At 38.9% G+C, this 23,200-nt stretch overlaps 4 protein-coding genes across 6 annotated transcripts; 2 read left to right on the forward strand and 2 right to left on the reverse strand.

The window, feature by feature from the left end:
• The first annotated feature begins 505 nt into the window (after window positions 1-505).
• Window positions 506-7,692, forward strand: mrpl48 (mitochondrial ribosomal protein L48). Its single transcript, XM_064350875.1, has 8 exons — window positions 506-711; window positions 955-1,013; window positions 1,817-1,848; window positions 2,084-2,169; window positions 4,933-5,102; window positions 5,321-5,423; window positions 5,890-5,979; window positions 7,014-7,692. Exons 1-8 carry the CDS (start codon window positions 694-696, stop codon window positions 7,083-7,085), a joined length of 630 nt encoding a protein of 209 aa, XP_064206945.1. The 5' UTR covers window positions 506-693; the 3' UTR covers window positions 7,086-7,692.
• A 1,017-nt stretch (window positions 7,693-8,709) lies between these two features.
• On the forward strand, window positions 8,710-13,876 carry dnajb13 (DnaJ heat shock protein family (Hsp40) member B13). Of its 3 annotated transcripts, none has more exons than XM_064350871.1 (9): window positions 8,710-8,848; window positions 9,356-9,424; window positions 9,547-9,650; window positions 9,837-9,998; window positions 11,159-11,316; window positions 11,534-11,647; window positions 12,111-12,224; window positions 13,198-13,274; window positions 13,668-13,876. In XM_064350871.1, exons 2-9 carry the CDS (start codon window positions 9,357-9,359, stop codon window positions 13,819-13,821), a joined length of 951 nt encoding a protein of 316 aa, XP_064206941.1. In that variant the 5' UTR covers window positions 8,710-8,848; window position 9,356; the 3' UTR covers window positions 13,822-13,876. The 3 variants fall into 3 exon arrangements, with proteins under 3 accessions (XP_064206941.1, XP_064206942.1, XP_064206940.1); XM_064350872.1 differs by having other exon boundaries at window positions 8,773-8,797; XM_064350870.1 differs by lacking the exon at window positions 8,710-8,848 and adding an exon at window positions 8,951-8,969.
• A 144-nt stretch (window positions 13,877-14,020) lies between these two features.
• On the reverse strand, window positions 14,021-17,734 carry ucp2 (uncoupling protein 2). The gene is made up of 8 exons (XM_064350873.1): window positions 17,575-17,734; window positions 17,232-17,387; window positions 16,209-16,421; window positions 15,491-15,701; window positions 15,119-15,316; window positions 14,790-14,891; window positions 14,397-14,577; window positions 14,021-14,307 (listed from the first exon to the last, which is right to left on the reverse strand). Exons 3-8 carry the CDS (start codon window positions 16,332-16,334, stop codon window positions 14,193-14,195), a joined length of 933 nt encoding a protein of 310 aa, XP_064206943.1. The 5' UTR covers window positions 16,335-16,421; window positions 17,232-17,387; window positions 17,575-17,734; the 3' UTR covers window positions 14,021-14,192.
• Window positions 17,735-18,417: 683 nt separating this feature from the next.
• On the reverse strand, window positions 18,418-22,844 carry LOC135263181 (dicarboxylate carrier SLC25A8-like). Its single transcript, XM_064350874.1, has 8 exons — window positions 22,673-22,844; window positions 22,343-22,430; window positions 21,860-22,074; window positions 21,397-21,604; window positions 20,701-20,898; window positions 19,759-19,860; window positions 19,485-19,665; window positions 18,418-19,359 (listed from the first exon to the last, which is right to left on the reverse strand). The coding sequence occupies exons 3-8, from the start codon at window positions 21,983-21,985 to the stop codon at window positions 19,245-19,247; spliced, it is 930 nt and encodes a 309-aa protein (XP_064206944.1). The 5' UTR covers window positions 21,986-22,074; window positions 22,343-22,430; window positions 22,673-22,844; the 3' UTR covers window positions 18,418-19,244.
• Between the last annotated feature and the right edge of the window lie 356 nt (window positions 22,845-23,200).

The following is a 23,200-nucleotide window of genomic DNA, read 5'->3' on the forward strand; positions in this document are numbered from 1 at the left end:
GATGTTCTACTTTCAAAAAGATTCACACTAGTTTCTTCAGAGACGGGGATGCGCGACCTTAATGCGTTTGGTTGATCGTTACAGACGCCACGTTTCCTCTCAGCCTCCACACAACGTCACCGAGTTTGAGTCTAGTGACGTCATTCTTGTGCTGTCTCAGAGTTCGAGAAGCTGTTGCATTCAGACTGTATTACCCACTTGCCCATTATAACACGTAAAATATGCATGCAGTGTAAATTGTCATCTCTGAAACCAGTCCTCAAGTAAAAATTTAAAATTACGTTTTATGCGGTTTTATTTGCCTTATGATTATATTATCTTTATACAAAACGTACTACCTTCCGCGTATTTATTTTTTGGTAGGCCATAAATGAGATATTTTACGTAGTTGACAATTAAAGATAAAATCAGGTACCAACATAATTCACATACAGTTAGTAGACCTAATATCTGTTTAACAAAATTCCAAATAAATCGAAGCGTGAAGCTATTCTGCAAAAAATCACGGCAAGAAGCAGGAGGAACCAATGCCAGAGTGACGGAGTTCTTGAACTTCCTTTTATGCAGACGGACCGTCGGACCTGAGAAAAGTCGGTTGCGGCATGCGAGGCTGACGTTGAATTGCTTAGATAAATATTATGTATGTCGTTTGTACAATTTGATTGCGAATAAAAAGTTAAGTTAATTGGGACTATGAATCTACCGGCAAAGGTAAAGTAAGACGACGTGAAACGCAGTGTGTTTAAGTTGCCATATCTTGTTCGATTCTGTTCTATGGAAGGTCATAAGATAACGCTAACTTAGCTATAACGTTGCACTAGTGCCACTAGCTAACGTAGTAGTTGTATTGTTTCGCTGATTTATACGTTTGCAAAATATAAAAACACATTGTAACCGATCTTATGGTGTTGTCCAGACAAATCGGTGACTGTTTCTATCTATGCACTTTAACAGTTCCAGTTTGCTTTCGCTCAACGTACACTTGTGCTGGATCTGGCAGCGTCTATTTTTCGGTAAGTTTGTGCACAAAGCGATTTTTACTGATCTGTTATGTATGATCGCTATATTCAATGTAATTAGGAAAACATATATTCAGTTCTCTAATCAATGTAATGTCGTATACCATATAATGAAATATTCATGTAATTTAAGTATTACATATCCCCTCTCCATATATCTGGATGGATACTATTACACCCGCTGTTAATTTGTCAAATTTGATAATTTATCTGACATGTATAACACAGCTGCAGTCAAACTGGATATACTATTTTTGGGGAAACAGTCAGTGTCAATTCGGTTGTATCATGTAGCCTATGATGTGATGACTAATGTTTGATATTGCGAAAGACACGTTTGAAAGAAATTTAACCTAACACATTAAAGGAATATTTACTGCGACCTCGCAATTTACGGCGAGTGTAGTGAATGAAATCGCAGTAGTTGTTGATTTGACACGGTATGAACGATAAAGTAATAATGTACATTACTGGTAATGAGTAATGACACCGATTGAGTTGTATAGCCTACAACAGACAGTCGGAACAGTAATGTTCTCTCCAAAGTTGGCGGAGTCTGAAGCAATTCAGTTCAGTCTGTAAAATTAATGTATAGCGTGGAGACTATTTCGTCTCCAGCTATGCCTGGGGCAAGTTCTAAGGTTCCAGCCCACATTTTTACTAATCCAATATCCTTTGTTGTTCAGGCCCACATATTCTAATCACAAGTTTATGTGGGCAGTTAAACATTGCATGTTCAGTTTGACTTTGATCTGTTCTGTCTGATATGTATTCATTTTTATTCATCTATTTTGTAGACCATCTGTTTTGAATCAAGCCCCAATTCTTGGTAAGATGTTTGTGTTCTATGTAATAATCTATTATTTCATTTTGGCCATGGATGCTAAACAAGAGCTGAGCTGTAATATTAAGCGCATACTTTCTAGAAAATTCATTTATTCTCTGAAATTTCAATTCTGTGTTGTTTATTGCTGAGAGTTTTTATGACTGTTTTGGATGAACATTTTCTGTATTTGAACACAGAGGTGATTGGTTATATGAAACTGAATTTCTGTCCTCCACAGGCACATTATTACCCAATGCAAGACAGTACAGGTCTATGCCAACCCATGGAATTGGCCGATATAAGTACCTTTTACCAAAAGAAGCGGTAAGGCTGAATTTCTTTCAACCAGAAGAACCTTTATTGCAGTTACTTGATTGCGATTTTATATGCAGTAAGCTCTATAATGTTTGGGGTAGAGACATATTTGTTTTTGATTTGGCTCTGTTTTTAATTTGTAATTAAATAATTCACTTGTGGTTAAAGTGCACATTCTCAGCTTTTATTTAAGGGTATTTGTATACATTTTGGGTTCACCATGAAGAAATTACAGCACCTTTTATATGTAGTCCCCCTATTTCAATATAATGTCAATAAAAATTGTTATGTTTAGTACTTTGTCACATATCTTTTGCATGCAATGACTGCTTGAATTCTGTGATCCATAGACATCACCAGGTGTTGCATAACATCTCTGGTGATGCTCTGCCAGGACTGTACTGGAGCCAAATCAAAATCAATCTGTCTCAAACATATATATGTGTGTACTGATAAATCAAGACCTTTTCCATAGTATATGATTAGATATGCAACCTTGTTTATTGAAAGAATATTATCAGAATCAGAATCAGAATCAGAATCGGGTTTATTGCCAAGTAGGTTTACACATACAAGGAATTTGTTTTGGTCAGGTGGTGCGTAACAGTGAACATAAAATAAGATAAATAGAGTAAAGCCGCGTTTCCACCAAAATTACCCGGAACTTTCAGTCCCAGGAACTACGTTACCAGGAACTAAAAGGTTCCTTCAGCCAATGGTTGTCTGCGTTTCCACCGGGGTCTAAAGTACCGCGAAGATTAGGCAAATTAGCCCACTGACGTTGTCGTCGGTCCATCTGTCATATGATTTCTTCTGTAACCCCATATTACCACCGAAGTAGCCTACATTATTTTCTAATAACCGGGACAGCCCGGAGGGGTTTATTCCACTTATATACAACGGGTTACCAACAATGACTATATATGGTTACTTTTGTATTTATTGATTTTCATATATCCTCTCAAACACATTCATTAACAGCAGAAAACATGCACACGTTGTAAACAATTTGCTGTTTTATTACTTTCTCGTCGTCAATTCCATATAGGCTAATCGCAAAATGACAAGAATAGAACGAAAACTCGGACTTGCGTGAAAATGTAAATTAGTAGTGGTACAGCCACCGTTTGCTTTCCTTCGAAGTTACTGCTAGCCGAGCAGCGAAGTGTGCCCTCCAGATGCGAACCATGCACCATAAATGAGTCCATAGTCTTCCTGGTCTTTTCGTGGAATTGAAAAATGGCAGTAAAATTGAGTAAAATTACGGCAGTCTGAAAAAGCTAAAGGGAAGATTACTAGAATTAACCTGTTATTTTACCCGGATAAAAAGTGCGGAAGGTGATTTCCAGTTTGCTTGTACTGTATCACCAATGTTAATTATGCAGAACTACCGCATACCTCATATAACTGTATCAAACGTTTTGAGTCAATTACAACGGGCTAACAAAGAAAATCCGGAAGAAAATATTCAGCAACCGAATTAATCCGTTTGAATGTTTTGGTAGCCTACGTAATATGCTGTCCCAGCACGAATGCTTAGCATTTTATAAAACGAATACTAAACCAAGAAAAGAACAGAAGAGCACACGTTATAATTCCAAGACGTTGACAGGCTATAACCAAAAGTAGGCTACTGCGCCGCATAACATACAAGTTTGATTTGTTATTATGAAAATAAATTGGTTTGCCGCTGCATATTTTCAAACATGGCGGGTAATGGCGGAAAATAAATACAACACAAATGCTACGAGTACTCGACCAATCAGAAATGTTCAGCGCTGCAAGCTCCACCCAAAAGGTTCCTGTACTTTCGGAAAGTACTACCCCCCGAGCAGGAACGTTTTGGGGGGTAAAACAAAGCCCCCAGAACTAAATTTAGACCCTAGTTCCTGCGGTGGAAACGCACTGAGTTCCTCAAAAGGTTCCTAGTTCCGGGGTATAGTTCCTGCGGTGGAAACGCGGCTTAAGATGAACATAGTGCAGTAAAAAACATAACAGACATAACATAACATAAACATAGTGCAAAACAATAACAATAGTGCAAGGGGATAAAGTGATTTTAAGTACAGGTGCTGTCTGTTGGTGTCCGTGGGGGTCAGGATAACAGTACAGTGTCAGTGGTATCAGTGGGGGTCCCGGGCCTTGTTGATGAGGCCAGCTGCAGTCGGGAAAAAACTGTTCTTATGACGTGAGGTTTTGGTCCTGATGGACCGCAGCCTCCTGCCGGAGGGGAGTGTTTGCAGGAGTTTGTGTCCAGGGTGGGAGGGGTCGGCCACAATCTTTCCTGCCCGCCTCAGGGCACTGGAGGTGTGCAGGTCCTGGAGGGATGGCAGATTGTATATAAGAAGCAAACAAAAGTGAAAGTATAAAATTTCAGTTTTTATTAAAAATGGCTTAATTTAAAAAGGCATGATGTTCCTTTGCAGCCTATTATTCAGGAGAGTTTCTTAGACACATAAGGCACATTCAGGGAAAGGTCTTGGTAAAATGTAGTTGAAGAATGTTATTTTAAAAACCATGTAATTTTAAAAGCAGATTTAATATATACTATTATTGTCAGTGCTTGATGCAAAACACCATGGTTGATCCATGAGAATGCAATTTTTGTTTTAAAAACATTTCTATTTGAAGTAATCATATAATGTAAAATATGCGTATGAGGTTCATATCATAAGTTGGTTAATGGATTGGACAGGTCACATTGATGTAATTGTAACATTGTGTGTCCTACAAGGTCACAATGATGAATCTCTGTGATCCCTTTGCCCTTAGGCCAAGAAGAAGAAGGATAAGATACAAATGAGACCAATCAAAGCTGCAACAGAACTTGAATATGGAGATTTGAACATAGAGGTTTTTGGCCATGACATGACCCTTGTGGAGCACTACTTGCAATACATCCACAACCTTTGTAACCGGCTAAAGATCAAAGTTGTTGAAAGGTGATGTTGTGTTTCTGTATGTACCATTTTTCAAGCCATTATGGATTTGTTGAAATGATTGTTTATGTGGCATGTGAAGGATGATCTTGCCTTGACCCGTAGCAAGCTCGTCATTTGTATGCAGTCAGTTTGAAAAGATCACCAGATGGTGCTGTATACCATGTGAGTTGCAATCATCGGGATTATTAACAAGTACACTGATCGTTTTCCCCTTTCAGCTATGCTCTACCAACCAAGAGCACAGAAATTTTGTCTTTGCAGGAGAAAGGTGGCAAGATGAGTGTGGATGCTGTGCTGAAGACTCATCAGCGTGTCATCCAGGTGATGAAAATAGTTAATTAAAGGATAATTCTTTTTTCAACCTGGGTCTTATTTTCAAAGTGCCTTCCATCATTCATATCAGTTCTGATAGTATTTTATGCAACTGTTGCTTCATTGTCAAGTTCTTTAGTTTTTTAGAGGGGTTTTTTTTCCCATGTCATAACTGAAACTCTTATTTGGAAGTGAAAACAAATGTGAAAGTTGAAATTTATTCACCAAAAGTAAAAATTATTCTGTTTCAATTTTCAGAATTAACCTTGAAGAAATGGTTAGGAAAAAAAACAGAATTAAAGGAAAGTGATAGTTTCCTTTATACTGTCCTATTTTCAAAGTACCACAAGTGCTTCACCACAAGGAACTGAGGGAAAAGTGAATTTATGTTAAATTAAACCCAATGAAGTGTAGACACCAAGCACACCGCACCGAGAAGTTTGGCTTATATCCTCTCGTATGCCTTCTGTTTCAGCTGACTGCTTTGAACGCCACAGTTTGCCCTGTTTTTATTGAAGTTTTGCTCCAAAACCAGCCAGAGGGAGTTGATCTCTCTATAAAGGAGGTGAGGACTTTCTGAAAGGTCTTTGTGTTTGAATTGGGTTAAGATGATGACTCATGAACAATTACGGGGGATGTGAAGCACTCAGATTATAGTGCACAGTAGTTGTGGTCTTGTCAGAGGCAGCTTGTAAAAATTAATATGTTTTTTTGGTCATATTTGAGTATCCCAGGGAAATAAAAAAGGACTTTTCTTGGTTTCTTGTTTTGTTTTTTCCTCAAGATTCATTATTTAGCTCATTGAAAGCCAGTTGTCTATTAATAGGAATAGCTTGAGCAGCTGAGACAAACAAAATGTGTGACGTTGCAACCTAGTTTGTTCCAAGATTACTGTGCCCTAGTGCCAGTAGCTGCAAAAAAGTAAATTTTCTGACAAATATGGGTCAATTTTCAGATTAAAATGCAGGGCCATATCTTATATCAGGTAAAAAGCAAATGAACCAGAGTCATATTACAGAGTGCTTCCTTTTAACCCCCCTTTTAACATGTAGTGTAAAGCAGTATTTATGAAAAGGGTAGTTTTTATCTTCCTACCAAAACAAAGTCTTCCTTTTAGAGGTTCTTGCAGGATTGTCTGAATTGTTCAATCGTGTTTCCATACCAGAATTGCATTGAATAGTTTATGTGGGTCCGTGAGTTGGTCTGTGCAGTTAGTGGTGTATTCTTACTCTGGGTGGGTAGAATTGCAAAGCAATATTGCAGGAACTGCATTAGCCTGGGCTGCTTTGCAGATAGGTCCCATGGTGATGTGGTATAGATTACACCATTTACATTAACAATAATGACGTGCAATTTTTTATTAATTCAGTGAAAATGTTGGGGTAGAAATCATGTTATACTGGTTGAGAATTAACTGATTAATGGGTTTACTGACCACGCTGTGATTTTCAATTCATTTGATTTTTAATCAGAATATTTATTGATAGTGGTGTATGTGCAGATGAATTGCAGCTCTTTGGACTAATTGAGAATTGGAGGTTTTCTTGTGGGTTGTTTTTTGAACTATGTTATAAACTTTCTTCTTTTTTTGTCTCCAAGCACACCGAGGCAGATTTCACAAGCCGATTCAAAACACGACCAGAACTAGAAGAGCTGATGGCAAAACTCTGATGAAAAGAAGAAACACCCAACATTCCCTGTCTCCTAACCAACACCTGAGTCCCTCCTAGTTCCCTCCTGTGAACTGAGAGATGTTAATATGTTTTATGTAATTAGCTGTTCTGTTGTTTTTCTTTCCTATTGTAATCATACATCAATGTGTATCCTCTGATCCATGGCTAAATTAAAAATGGTTATGTTAATTATGATGAAGAATTAATTTGACAGTTTGTCCTTTCCACAGTGAAATTTTGTTGTGTCCACAAGGTGGTGGTGACACCATTTATAAAGCCCAGCTGATGTCTTTAGTTCCAGGTCACAGCTTCTGATTCTTCCAATTTGTTTCTGTGAGCAACTGCCAGGACAGTCCCCAGGGGAAAAGTTTCATGGTTCTTTTTTCACATTAGCATGACATGACAAATGTTTTACCACATGTGAGTTTTATTCATTAACATCAGGGGTGGGGTGAAAGAATAGATTAAAGGATAATATTCAAATGATTTTCACCGAGAGAACCATTATCCTGTTGTTACTTTAGATTGCAAAGTATTGTATCCCCTCTCAGGAATATGCTGTCACATAACCCTTTTTATTAAAATGACTATAGTATAAAAATTAATTGTATGTTCCTTGTGACACCTATTTCTGATCACGTTTTCCACTTCACTGCCAAGTTTCAATGTTTAACATCCTAGACATTTGAGTGTTCTGAAAAATACCTCTGTACCATAAAAAGAATAAAGCTTTATTGTGCAAGAGAAAAGCATGATACATTTGGTGTTTGGAGGAAATCCAACACATGCAGGCCAGTTTTGAGGAGAGACTGGGATGTTGTTTCCCCCCCATCTCACCCACTGTCCTCTATGGCTCTTTTAAATCTGCTGTTGGTTAGGGAAACTGAAACTACCAGTTTCATCCTTGCCTGGGCTATTTAGTTTTCAGGGACAGCTTAATCTTGGACAGGGGTGGAAGGCGTTGTGTTTTCATTTCAGTCAGCAGATAATTAAGTCATTGAGAAGTTTGAAGAATCAGCAACTTAATTGAATCACTGTTGATGAAATGCACTGAAAACCAGCAGACGTGTCTCTCGCGACTGAATTCTTACACCCATAATCTTGGCAGTGTTCTGGGTGGTGTGAACTGCCTGCAGGGCTCCTAATTGATATTTAAAGGGTGCACACATTTTTTGTATACCCTTTCATTTATCTGAGCCTAAACACAACTTTATCATTAATTTTTGCATATGATTCAATTTAACAGAGGGACCTTACAAAGAAGGGTGTATTTTATTAAAATGCATTTTTCTGAACTCATGTGAACCACTACTATTTTGCCCATGCCATTCAGTAATATGTGACCTTGAATATATATTTGGTTACATGTTATTGTAGCAATTGTACGTTACATAATACTTATGCAATCACTTGCCTTTTTTACTTTTAATAAATTAATTATGTATACTTTGCTTTGATGGTGTGGAGTAGGCTGCATAGAAATATTAGCTCATTTTATTAGTTGAAAGCTACAAGGGGCTGTATAATTTTTACATGCCTGTGTGTGTGTGTGTGTGTGTATGTGCGCGTGCGTGCGTGTCTGTGGACAGCCTTTCAAGTCTTGAAAAATCCATTATGGGCGGAAACTGTTTGTGCGCGAAGCTTGTTTAATTGCGTTGTGCTTCTGACAGACAGTTCAAGTGTTCATGTTTCTTTCTTTTTTATTACCTGGTGATGAGACAACATCCACTGGGAACTTCTGTTTGACTTTTTTTTTTAAATGTTCGTATATTTTTATATTTTGCGGTTGGATGGTTGTTTTTCTTGGTTTAATTCAAGGACAGGCCATACAGGACCTTATAACAAACAATTCGCACGACGTCAACACTTCTGCACTGGTTGTGTCAGTTCGGTTTTTTTGAAGATTACAAGAGCATTGACAGCACAGGCAGACTAATTTGTTTCAAGTCGCTGTCAACTGTAGTTAAATATTAGTTGGGGTATTTTATTTTTTTAAATGCCGAAACAATGCAATTAAATGTTTACTTTACGTAGCGAGCGTTCTGGGTGATCTCCCAGCAATCCGTGCGGCTAGTTAGTTGACCCTAGCAACCAAGCGTCGTTAACTGCTTGCAAGTTCATTGTTATTAGTATGCGTCTAGTATCCACACTGTGTTATCATTTCTAACAACAGAGAAGTGCGACAGCAGGCTAAACCTAGTAGCTGCGAACTGAAGTGTCTGATGTTTGACAGTTTTACAAAATATAAAACTGTTTTTTTTTCTTCAGAATGGGTCAAGATTATTATGCTGCTTTGGATATAAACAGAAGTGCCACCGACGCAGACATCAAAAAAGCGTAAGGATGATCATTTAGCTAGCTAGCTATGTTATTTCGCGTTACATTGGATAAATCATTAAGTAGATATGTTAAAGTGAAATATATTATGCAACGCCATTCATTCTGGTGTTTATTTGCAGTTACCGAAGACTTGCGTTGAAATACCATCCTCACACAAACTGTCAAACGGGTGCCTATGAAAAGTTCAGTCAGATTGCTGAGGCATATGATGTTTTGAGTGACCGTAAGTATTTCTCATTTTAACTTGATACATTTAAACAGAATTGTAGGCCTAATATTTAGTTGCAACGTGGTATAATATGATAGAATATTAATCATTAACATGCCATCTAGAGGTGTGTGTCTTATTTATTTTGCTCCCCATCTGCCATTGTGAAACAATTCTCAACGCATTTTCCCCCTGTGACAGTAAGGAAGAAAGCGACATACGACAAATTTGGGGAAGAAGGCCTAAAAGGAGGCATTCCACCTGAGTGTGGAGGGAATGGAGCTTGTACCACTGGGTATTCCTATCATGAAAATCCAGAAAAGGTTTTCAGGGATTTCTTTGCTGGAGACAACCCTTTCTCAGGTAAGATACATAATGGAAAAATATAATGAATCAAATTCATTCTAGATTCCATACAGTGCCGTGAAAAAGTGTTTAAATTTTTCATGGGAGAGCAACAAGGCGGAAACCACTGATAACCAGATAAACATCAATGCTCATATCACATTTACAAAAAAGCACCTGAACAATCCCAAAGCCTTTTGGGATAATGTTCTACAGATGAGTCAAAAGTGGAATGTTTTGGATGACACAGGACCCATTATGTCTGGCTTAAAGCAAACACAGTATTTCACAGTAAGAACATCATACTAACAGTCAAACTTAGTGGTAGTGTGATGGTATGGGGATGCTTTGCTGCCTCGAGACCTGGACGATTTGCCATTATTAAAGGAACCATGAATTTGGCTCTTTGCCAGACAATTTTTAGGGAGAATGTTCAGTCATCTGTCTTTGAGCTGAAGCTGAAGCGTAATTGGGTTATGCAACAAGACAATGATCCAAAACCCAAAAGCAAGTCCACATTTGAATGGCTGAAAAGAAATAAAATTAAAGTTTTGGAGTGGCCTAGTCAAAGTCCTGACTTAAACCCAATTGAGATGCTGTGGCAGGAGCTGAAACTAGCAGTTCATGCTTGAAAACAGTTATGCAAAGAAGAATGGGCTGAAATTCATCCACAGCAATGTGAAGGACTGATATCAAATTATAGGAAGTGTTTGGTTGCAGTTATTATTGCTTAAGGTGGTGCAACAAGTTACTAAGTTTAAGAGGGCAATTACTTTTTCACATGGATTATATGGGTGTTTGATAACATTTTTCATTAAACAAATAATAATTTAAAAAATGTGATTAGTGTTTATTAAGGTTCCCTGTCTAATGTTACATTTTGTCTAATCATTCAGTGTGACAAATATGCAATTAAAGAGGAGACCAGGAAGGGGCAGATACTCTTTCACGGCAATGTAGTTGTTCATGGATCAATGTTGTAATACATAATGCATTTCTTCACAAAGTGTATGCTAAGTTAAAGCATACAAACAGGATTTAAGAAATCTACTCAAGTGCAAAACCCTGAAGATTCAAGCCCCACGTTGTTGTCTTTAGTTCAGTCTCCTAAACAGTAGCCCGAAGATTTGAGCAATCAGTGTGTGTGTGTGTGTGTGTGTGTCCACTCCCCTTGCCAGATTTTCATGTTGAGGACAGGAGTGAGGTTAACATAAGGTTTGGAGGCCTGCATGGACGGGGGGTGAAGAAGCAAGATCCCCCAATTGAGAGAGATCTGCACCTGGCTCTTGAGGACCTGTTCTTTGGTTGTACCAAGAAGATCAAAATATCTCGACGGGTAAGAGTAAGACCTTGGTTTGGCTTACCACATTTTTTGCCTTCCTGATGGTGTTAATCAAAGAAAGTGACATGTTACTGGTGTGCTATACACTAGGAGGCCTGATCCAGCTCTGGTTGGATCTGTGCTTTGTGACTTCCTGAAGTCTTATCAAAGAGTACAGGGGGTAGTATGAATAGTTAAATGTCCCAGTCTGTTTTTTTTTTTGTTTTACCAGGTTATGAATGAAGATGGACATACCTCCAGTATCAAGGACAAGATTCTAACCATCCATGTAAAACCGGGCTGGAAGCAAGGGACAAGAATAACTTTTGAAAAAGAAGGGGACCAGGTGAGTGCAAGGAAATATTTCAAGCATTATAAACAAACTATACTGCCGGTGTAATGATTATACATCCAGTAGAGTAATACAGTGGTAATTTTGTCCAATTAGTTGGTGGTACCGTAATTAATAATCTTGCTGAATAAACCGTTATGCGCTTTCAGAATACCGCACCTTGAAAACTCACTTTTTTAGGGACTGGAATTTGCAATGTCAAGTACAAGTCCAGTTTTGCAACCACCATACAACTTTCTGATTATTGCACCTGTTCTCGATGCCTACTGTACCACATTGCCCCAGTATAGCCATTGTTCTTTAACAGCTATAATGTACTGCCTGGATATTGCTCTATTCCACTCTGACAGATTCATATGAACTGCAGGGAACAATGTGCATTCAAAATGTAGCTTATGTCAGTATTATTTACTGTTGGTGCTTTGTTTGATTTGGTTTATTTGGCTGTATTTCCCAGGGACCCAACAGTATCCCAGCAGACATTGTTTTCATTGTACGGGAGAAGAGGCATGCACGGTTTTCCCGGCAACAGGACAATTTAATCTACACGTCCAATATCTTCCTGGAGAGGGTCAGTTTACCTGCGCTCATTTCATGTGATGGATTAAGGATATAAGGACGGATCATTCTCAACCAGACCACTGCCTTCTTTATTTCTATCTCATGTCTTGCTTTTCTTGCGCCTATTTTATTGTGAAGTAAAATAACTGCCTTTCAAGGCTTTATAACCATTGTATATGGAAAGGTAAAACATAAAATATCTTAAAATATCATAAAATATTTGAAAATGAGTAATTGACCAAGGAAAGATTAATCCCAAACCATGGTGTAGATGTAGCCAAATGGGTGATTACATCAGTCATTATTTTACACCTTTGACTGATCTCCTACCATAGATTGCTTAAACCTTTTCAGTTTTGATTTATTTCTAAATGAATTCTGTCTCATTGTTGCTAGTAGGAGACCTATTGGCCCATTGTTGATCACCAGTGAGTTCACTGTTAGTTTTCCATTGCTACATCAATCAGTTTGAAGGAGCAATTATTTTAAAGCTTTATTAGTTTTGAATTTCATTTCCTACATTTAAACTAGAGTTTGTTCAGTCAGATATACTGCACTGTTTGTTATTGTAAGGAATTTCTGTGCTACTATTTAGGGGTATTGTGGATGAATTTCTACCTTGTATATCTGTACAATGCTGCCAGTTTTGTGACTTTCCCTAATGTCCACTTTTAACAAACTACCCACCCTGTTATGGGCAGTAGTTATACAGATACTTAAATGGTTAACAGTTCTATCTGAGAGCTCTCATTAATGTGTAACAGACATACATACAATAAGATCATCCAAATAGATGAATTACTATTTGGTGAAGGATGAATTACTGGGAGTGGTTGACGTAGTAAGTACATTACATGATTCACTGTGCATGTATAACTCATTGAGAGCTGTTGATTCGCAACAGATGTCCTAACTACCCCACCTGAACTATGGACTCTGATGTGGGTTTTATGAGTGGTTGAACAACGTTGTTTGGTACACAGGCTCTGACCGGGTTCTCTGTAGAGGTGGAGACCCTAGATGGCAGACTGCTCAACATTCCTATCAACGACATTGTGCAGTAAGCTTTGCTTGTGCTTGGAGTGTTTGTTACGCCTTTGCTTTTATTTGTCTTTAGCAGTATAACTTAATTCATTTCAGGAATAGGGTGGATGTAGATTGTGGAATGAGTAGTTACATTGTTTTGAGTTCTTGCATTTACAGGATGAGGCACCAAAATGTTTTCAGTACGTGTGTGCCAGCTTTTATCTATTGAACCTGAGTTTTTGTATGAGCCTTCTCCAGTCTCCCCACAATCAGAGGCAATACTTTACTAATTAATATTAATAAGCACTTGCCTTTACAAGAACTAATTGCATGGAGAGATATGAATTTAAATGCAACCATGGCAGGAATGTATTGAGATTGTAGCTTTAGTGGGGGCTTCAGATCTAATCTTTTCTTTCTTGTTCAGCCCTAAATACAGCAAAGTGGTGCCGGGTGAAGGAATGCCCTTATCCGACAACCCCAGCCAGAGAGGGGACCTCATTATCCAGTTTGACATCCACTTCCCAGAAAAACTGTCCTCAGAGAAGAGGAGGCTGATCAAGCAAGCCCTTTCCGTTTGACCTCTCACATAAAAAGCAATGTTGTAATCTATTAAATCATGATCATATTTCCTTAGGTTCCATCTGATTGTAACACTTTCTTTTTGGGTACCAAAATCACTCCATATATCGTATTTTAGATTTAACTGAAATTACTTTTTTCTGATGGTGGCAGGTTTTCTCTGTGGGTTTGCAACATTATAGAAACTCCAAACAGAAATAATGCTTTAACAAATAATCTTTTATTGTTGTTAAAGGCTTCTTTAAAAGCAAGACTAGCATTTAGCCTTGGGCAACACTTCTGTGAAGCAACCAGAGAAAAAAAACTATAGCGTGACAAAACGAGCTACAGAAGAGGTACAGACAGGGAATGATGTTGACGTTAGCAGTGTTCACAGAGGAACGGCCCAGTTGTGGCGAGCCACCATCATGGCACGCTTCAGCTGCTCGTAAGTGACGAACATCACCACGTTCCAGGACCCCAGCCTCAGGAAAGAGGGCATGAACCTGGCGAGTTAAAGAATAATTAATTCGTTAATTTCTCACCAAGGACGATTATCCAAAATAAACAGTCAAGCCAAGTAGTTGTACCTTACCCCTTGTAGAAGGCAGTGGGCCCCTCCTTTGTAATCATTGTGAGGGCACAGTTTAAGGCACTGCGGTACTGGCCTCGGGCAGAGTTCATGTATCTTGTCTTCACCACATCCACAGGGGAGGCAATAATGGTGGTACAAAAGCCTGCTCCAAATGCAGACGTAAAGTGGCAGGGAAGGTCATCTGTAAAAATGCACAACATGCATCACTTTAAATAGATTTAAGCTTAAGGTCAAGATGTTAACTGCATCTGGACGCCAGCAAGCATATCTCCAGTTCCCATTCTGCTGATAGAGGTGTGATAACCCACTCATGTGATATAAAATATAACAAAATGAAGGTTGGTTTTCCCTGGGGATTTCTCAAATGCTGCGTGGTTGGAGGGGACGGCATACCAGTCATTGGAGTGGTTTTCAGGAGAGCATCTTTGATGAGATCGTAAGTCACCAGCTCCGTGCAGTTCACAATAGCATTGCGGGCAACGTTGGGCCCAGTTCCTGGAAGACAGCAGAGACGTGTAAGCAAAACAATGTGGGAAATCACACTGGGTTGCGTATTGTGCTTTATTACTTTTAAGACCACTGCTAAGTGTGAAATGTAGAGTACAGTATCAACGTGGCCCCTGGTTCAGTCTTTGCGAGCAGAAACTGTCTGCTCAATAACACCAGATCAGAAAACCTGCCCAGATTTTTCAGTACAAACAAATGGCCTCCCAGAAACGCACCTTTCCACAGTCCGCGCATGCCTTCCTCCCTGGCAATAGTCCGATAGGCATGCATGGTGCTCTGGTAACGTTTGCTAGCACCTGTGGTGCTGGCCTGTGCCTGGAATCGGACCTTCACCACATCTGTAGGCTGAGCCACGGCAACTGCCATGGCTCCTGTGGTGCAGCCTGCCAGCAGGCGACTGCCAATCCCAGCATCTGGAAAACAGATACAAGTCTACTGTTGGCAACTGGAACTTCACTAATGCCCTGTAGTTATACCTTACAAGCCCAGCCCAGTTAGTGATAGTACAAATGAATTTTACTTCAATGTATTTGCACTCACTTAGCTAGTAATGATTGACAGGTGTAAACCAACTCCTGTGAACTTACGCTCAGATCCCTTGGTGTAGAACTGCTTGACGGAGTCGTAGAGCCCAATACGGACTGAGGCGAAGCTCATCTGTCTCTGCAGCCCTGCCACCAGCCCTTTGTACAGACTCCTGGCCCCCTCTGTACGCACCATGGTGGTGATGGTGCCAAACACACCGTGGTACCGTGTCACCTTGACACCACCACCAGCAGCTTTGGCTTCACCCTGGATCTGTATAGAACAAAAGGGGCATGGAGAGGCTTTACAGAGACTTGAAGGGGCAGGAGAAGGGCTTGCCTAGCCCACTGCAGCAACAGTTTCCATGGCTCAAGATCTTGGGACTGTGGACTCCTATGGCATAACCACCAAGTGGAGAGTTGAAAGAGAGATACACAGAGAGATACACAGAAGACTTGATCAGTAAAAGTGGACTTGGTTGTAATTAAAATGAAACATTTCTATTTTTCATTTCATTGAATTAAAATGAACATTCTGCATGCACTAAAGAATGAGAATAGTTTTCTTTTACATAATGCTGATGTCAGAATGATTTAGAAATACTAAAAGAACATTTTTTTTCCCCCCAAAATAACCCAGCTGACTGACAAAATAGAGTCTGTGACCACTAGGTCATGTAAATATACTCATGAAATACATTTTGGATTTAGAGTGAATATTTTTGAATAAAAATAAAACTTATGTAAAAAATGGTCCTCATAGGCTTGGAGGCACTCTAACCTGCAGCCTGACTTTGGCTGTATCCAGTGGAAAGGTGAAGAGGTCAGCGATGCAAGCTGCCGTTCCTGCCCCAAGGAACTTCACAGTGGCTGTGGGGGGCATATCAACTGGTCCAAATCCAACCATTTTTTCACCGAAATTACAGGAGCGCAGAGATCAAACCAATGGCTGGTGTTTTGTGGTGAAAACAAGGCAGATGAACGCTACCCAGTTCTAAAACAGAAAAATAAATTATGGTAAGAACAGATCCTGTGCCTGACGGCAGTGACAAAACACTGCTTCGTTGAGAAAAAAATTGTAGGTGATAACAGCAAATCATTTTACAGTGTAAATGGTTGCATAATATTAAAATATACATGTTAATATTGCAAATTGTAAATATTGTAATCTACTGCACAAAATTGGTTGTAGCCTATTCACAGTGCAAACTGTATAAAGCCTTTATGCTAGATGCGGAAAACAGCTCTCCAGCAACAGAGGTGTGACGTGTTAGTGGCCTCAGCACAGACTGTTCTCAGTGGGGGATGGGTTGTGGGGGACGGATATGTTAAACACGGAACAAGATATTTCGTTTGACCAAAGTACTTCGTGGAACTGAGCCTGCACTCATTGGCTTCCCAACTGTTTGTACGCCTCAAACATAATTAAACAGTGTTCTGTCGTACGGATGTACCACGTTTGCTCATAAGGTTTTGTGTTCCAAAAAAGACAATGGCTGTTTGTACCAACTCACTAACCACGTGACACTAATTATGTAATCGACCCCCGGTATACCCCCCTGGTATGTTTCCAAAAGTTTTGTCTATTTTACTTAAAATCAATTAAGAATAAAGACGTTTAAAATTTTATTCCATACATGGTCACCATCATGTGAATATCGTATTCTTAAAACAAATTAGAAAACCACAAGCAGGTGCTGGCTACAGGAAATACATTTCGATCAGAACTGTTGTACGGTTGCTGTTTACGATCTGGATTAAGTATCAAGCAGAATTCAGCCAAGTGGATCAACATGAACATTACCTTTTATAAGCAGCAACTGAGACGGGAAAGGCGGTAGATCAGGATTCTCTGAAGGCGTCCCTCTCGTTGAAATTACTTTCAACTATAATTTGATTGCCTTGTTCTTCCATAGAAATATACTCAAAAAAGAAACACTTAAAAAACATACTCTAAATTCTGAAAAAACAAACAAAAAACAGGTTGGTCAACAATACAGAGTGCATACAATGAAAGGCTGATCACAAGAAAGCCTTTTGTTAAAATTTTCTAACCCTTAATTTTCTTTAGCAATCACTGGGAGCATATACAACTAATGTTAAGATGGAAAAGAAGAAATGATAACGTTTAAAAGCGTCGACTTTACCGTTTTAAAAAATGTTGTATAAATGTTGAATAAAACAGATAACTTCCTTGCCAGTAACAGCGCCAAATGATCGCGTGCCCAAGCCTGTCAGCGGGGTTTACAGTGGAAACAAACTGACCGAAGCTAATTTATAGTCCTCTTAAAAGAATGTGACGTCACGACAGAACAGCCGCTTTTGTTCCAGTGGGGGATGCATCTCATGCATTGAAGTGTACACATCCGCTTCCTGTTATACTGCAAGCTGCCAACAGATCCCGGAACACTATTCTTGTTATTCAATTTAACCTTTGAATTTTTACGGAGTTGGCTGTTTATTGAAATACACTGTATTACGAAGAGGCGTTTCTTGTTTTTTTATAACCTTTACATTTCAGAAAATGTCTACGGTTAACCTTATAGTAAAAACAAGCGCGAATCCGCAATAGCTGAGACCGGACACGCGCATGTCCATGTGTGCATTAGGGATGTATCCGAATCCGAATACGGTATTCGGGAAAGCAAGAATAATGCGATGGAAACACCAAAAAAACTTCATAGAATTTCAAGTTGCGAAAACCTTCATCACTCATTATGTAAACATGATTCATCCTAAAATTATCTTTGATAATATAAGTGTGTAAATGGCCTATTTCATTAATTATTTTGCAAATAAATTAGGTTATAAAGATGAATTTAAAATGATTTCTGTTTTTTGTTTTGTTTGTTAAGTATGTTATAATTGTACAATTAAATAAGTTGGAACATATTTGCAGCTCGTACTTCATCTTAAACACTGTGACCCGTGTCTACCACCTGCATTTTTAGCTGGATTTCAGGGAAAAAATGACAAAGTTAACAGAAGTGTTATATTACTTTACATTTATTTGACAGACGCTTCTATCCAAAGAAACATACAGTAAGTGACTGGTGGGACAATAGCAGTGTCCCGCTACAGATTTTCAACCCAAATCTGCATCCACCTGGAATGAACTGGCCTCACCACTTTGCCATATGTAGCAGCAGTAGGGCTAAGTGCTGTTTTACAGGAAACATTCAAATGGTTCAAGCCGCTTTTGTTAAACCATTGTATGCTATTGTAATACAGCATAATCCATAAATCCAGACTGTAAGATTAATTGATTGCATTTACTTTTTTCATTTTGTTTATCTGCAGTTTTCTTTTTCATTCATCATTCATTGCATTCACTCAGCAGATGCCCTTACCCAGAGAGATTTACAAAAAAAGAACATTACTCACAGAGCATTTTACATTGCACCAACTGTAAACATATAATTATGCAATGGATACACACATAGATTTATACCTGGGTAACATCGGCCAGCGATACACAAAACCTTCATCTAAACACAATGCCATGTTCAAACTGAAAAAGTAATTTAAAAAATTACTTGTAAACATTTATTTTCATGTACTGTACAGTCTTTTACAGATAGAAGGAGACTCCCATGCCTGGGTGATAAAGATGACACAAAAAGGGACTGTGAGTGTCCGTCTTGAGGATATCAATGCCTCTGGTCCTCTCATGGGCTCTGAACTACTATCCTGTCCAGTGGTTTTATTTGCAAGTCTGGCATCTTCATGCCCCAGGAACAGGAAGCAGTTACACACCAGTGATCCTGTACAGTTCCCAAGATGTCCAGCATTATGATTACGGTAAAGGAATCACAGTTCAGAAGGGGGATTCCCAGGACTGTTGTGCTATAGTCATAGCTCTCTTGATTTGCTCATAGGAGACAAACATTACAATGTTCCAGGAGCCCAGTCTAAGGAAGGATGGCATAAACCTGGAGCAGAGAAAAAACATTATGGTATCGTTATGATTAATTCCAGTACAAAAACAGACATGGACTTCAATGTTCGTCCATTCTGAAAGCCCTTCTCTGACATGCTTGGAGACTGGTACACGTACCCTTTGTAGAAAGCAGTGGGTCCCTCCTTGGTCAGCATGGTGACTGCACAGTTTATGGCATTGCTGTACTGGCCGGGAGTAGAGTTCATGAAACGAGTCTTCACCACATCAACCGGAGACGCCACAATGGTGGTGCACCAACCAGCACCAAAAGCGGCAGTGAAGTGACAGGGCAAATTGTCTGTAAACCATGCATCATAACTGCCTGTCAAAACTCGTTATGATGATTATATGTTTTAGTTTTTGGCTTAAATATTTCCTGTGTATATCTCACCTGTCATGAGGTCATATTTCAGAATGAGCTCCTTGATGATGTCATAGGTCACCAGCTCTGCGCAGTTCACAATGGCATTGCGTGTTATATTAGGCATACAACCTATAAGGAGAGATAAACATAAAAGTAAAGGAATTTTAAATACATTTCTTGAATGGCTTGGCAAAATAAAACTGCTGTCTAGATCAATGTTTCTCAGTCCTGGTCCTGGGGACCCACTGTGTATGCTGGTTTTTTGTCAAAGCCAATCTTTTGTTCAATTAAGATTTTTGAAAATGTCTTCAAGTTCTACCATAATTGTGTGGTTAAACTTATTTACATTTATATGCATTACTATTATCACTTACTCACAACAAAGACAGTACAAAAAAGAAAGTAAAAAATGGCAAGTTACTCACACATACAAAGAACTTTCTATAAGTCATTAATTCAAACTTGCATAATCTAGGTCTACCATTAAAAGTACTAATTGGGGCAAGTTACAAGAAACGATATTGGCTATCTTAGCTAACAGAAATTAAACAAGCTGTATTCCAAAGCAGTGCTACACAATGTTTCCTAAATTATTTCAAGTAACATAAAACTTCATCTTGGTCTTCATCTGTGTTTTTTCATCTTCCTATCTGAAGAAAATGTAGTCATTCTCTTCAGATAGAAATGAAAGTATATGAAAGTATAAGTTGGTCTGAACGATTGAAATTCCTGCGATGTGAATATGGGACATTTATTTTTCAGGCATGATTATTCTTTGTTACATGCAAAAAGTCAAATTAAGATGAATTATCAGCTCTTAACAATATAGACCTTGTTACTATGTTTGTACAAAAACAAGCATACACAGTGGGCCCCTAGGACCAGCGTTGAGAAACACTGATGGTGTCAGATGGTGTCCTGAGGCAGGAACCTGGGATAATTATTTACTGTTGCTGTTGGGTTTCCTACCTTTCCAGAGTCCCCTGATGCCTTCGTCCCTGGCGATAGTCCTGTAGGCATCCATGGTGCCGTTGTACCTCTTCACCCCATCTGCCGGTCTCACCTGGGCCTGGAAACGTACTTTGACCACATCTGTCGGCTGAGCAATTGCCACAGCCATTGCCCCTGTTGTGCAGCCCGCCATCAGCCGACTGACAATACTGGCGTCTGTGGGAGAAATTTTTTATTGAGTGATTACATTGGTAATCTTCATTTTGATAACCAACCAAGTAGTAATATGTAAAATCTTGTTTGAAGGAGAGACAAATAAACTGGGACATTCTGCCACCAAACTTTTGTAATTCAACCCTGAGCTGCACTCATGTACCCATGGTCAGGAGCTACCCCCTCAAGTCTGTACAAGCTGAATGACTCTTGTGGATTCCTCCCTACTAACCTCTTCAATCTAGATATGAGACCTCAATGGTTTTCATTTTATTTGGGTATTGTTTGCCATCTTATTGTATTTAAAAAAAATCATGTGTCTGACATAACTTTTGCTTTGAATCTCTTGAGTCACTCAGGTAGCACCACTTCAAACTCTTATAAACGATTAAGGGACTTTCTCAGTAGTGCCAGCCCATGGTGCTGTAGCTCTTTAGGACTTCCACCTTAACTCATCACACTATAGAAATGTATGTATTCACCACAGGAGGACTAACTCACTCTCTGATCCTCGGGTGTAGAACTGCTTCATGGAGTCGTAGAGCCCGATACGAACTGAGGCAAAGCTCATCTGTCTCTGCAGCCCTGCTACCAGCCCATTGTACAGACTCCTGGGCCCCTCTGTGCGCACCATGGTGGCAATGGTGCCAAACACACCGCGATACTTCACTCCTTTGGCCCCATCCACTGCCTTCGCCTCTCCTTGTATCTGAGAAAGGCAGAGATGAGCTATCACCCAGTACTATAAACCATTAATATTCACTGCCTCCACAGTAAATAAAAAACGATGTCTCATCTGTCCTTACAGAAAATGGAGTTTATTTTAAAAAGTTAGTTCAATTTATTTATTTAAAACAAATAAGACAAGGAAGAAGAGCTCTGGTATTATATGAGAGATGGGTAACTGAGTGACATTCAGGAGGTGGAGCTATTGCATTTGGGGAAGCACAAACATTCTCCTCACCTGCAGCCTGACTTTAGCAGTGTCTAGTGGGAATGTGATAAGGTCCGCAATACATCCTGCAGTTCCAGCTCCAAAGAACTTTATGGTGGCAGTTGGTGCCAGTTCTGTGGGTTTGATTCCAACCATGCTTGCATCAGAACAGCTTTGATTGTAGTGGTTATGGTTCTGTCTTCTCAACTTAACAAAGAACAACTGCAGTGCAGTCCTGTCAAGACCTGAAGAGGAGAGCCAGAGACCATGCACTGTGAAACACTTTCTTATGTGCTTACAATGCAAACCCATTCAGAGATATAAACATACTACCCACAAAACTGTTATTGTGCATTTGCATTTACTGTAAGTTCTACACAGTTTATCTCTGAGCTCTCTTTAATATTATAAGACATGATACAGTATTTGTAATTCTATCTTATCTTAATGCAGGGGTTGCCATATTCATCCCTAAATGTATATATACACACACACACACATATTTATAATTACCCTGTAGGACACTGGTTCAAATATCTGAGCTTCTCTGTGGAAAGTGTTTGCCAGCACAAGGTCCTGCTCAAGGGCAGCATTACACTCACTGTGAACACAGAAGTGCAATGATTTTGATGCATATGTATCTTATTTGTACACTTAAGCACAACATTCAGTATCAAATTACTGATTTCCAGAGGGAATTTCCAAGAATGAAGTCATGTTATACTACATTAAATCTGCAAAAAAATGTATTATTACTTTATAGAAATTATTTTATGAATATGAATACATCTGTAAGAATACATCTGTACATCTGTAATGAAACTGACAGCTTTGTAAATTTACCTGATTAAATTACGTATTGTAATCCAATTTTTGAATTCAAAAATTAAAGCAGAGATAATCCAGTTCCGTCCTGCGTTATTTTCAAGGTGTGTTGTGTTCCATGTGAAGCATTGAGACACTGGAAGTCCCTTGCAATTTATAGACACCTCTTCTGACGAGCTGTAGATGGCATTTCAAGTTGTGTGTGCTGTTTATCTCACGCTTACTGAAGGGCGGAGTTTGTACTCGCATAGTTGTTTATTGCCGTGTGTGAATATGTAAGTATAATAAGAAAACAACTGCTGTGCCACACATTCTAAAAGATGATTATTATTATTATTATTATTATTATTATTATTATTATTATTATTATTATTATTATGTGCTTAAAATTTTAGATACATACACTATATGACCAAAAGTATCTGGACGCCCCTTGGTCGGTTGTTGTTTTTCATAGTTTGGGTTTAGACCCCTTAGTTCCACTTCAGGCAAATCTTAATTCTACAGCATACAATGACAATCTTTTAAAATTGGAATCACAATTCA

This window comes from Anguilla rostrata, chromosome 9, assembly GCF_018555375.3.
Source record: "Anguilla rostrata isolate EN2019 chromosome 9, ASM1855537v3, whole genome shotgun sequence".
Taxonomy (NCBI): domain Eukaryota; kingdom Metazoa; phylum Chordata; class Actinopteri; order Anguilliformes; family Anguillidae; genus Anguilla; species Anguilla rostrata.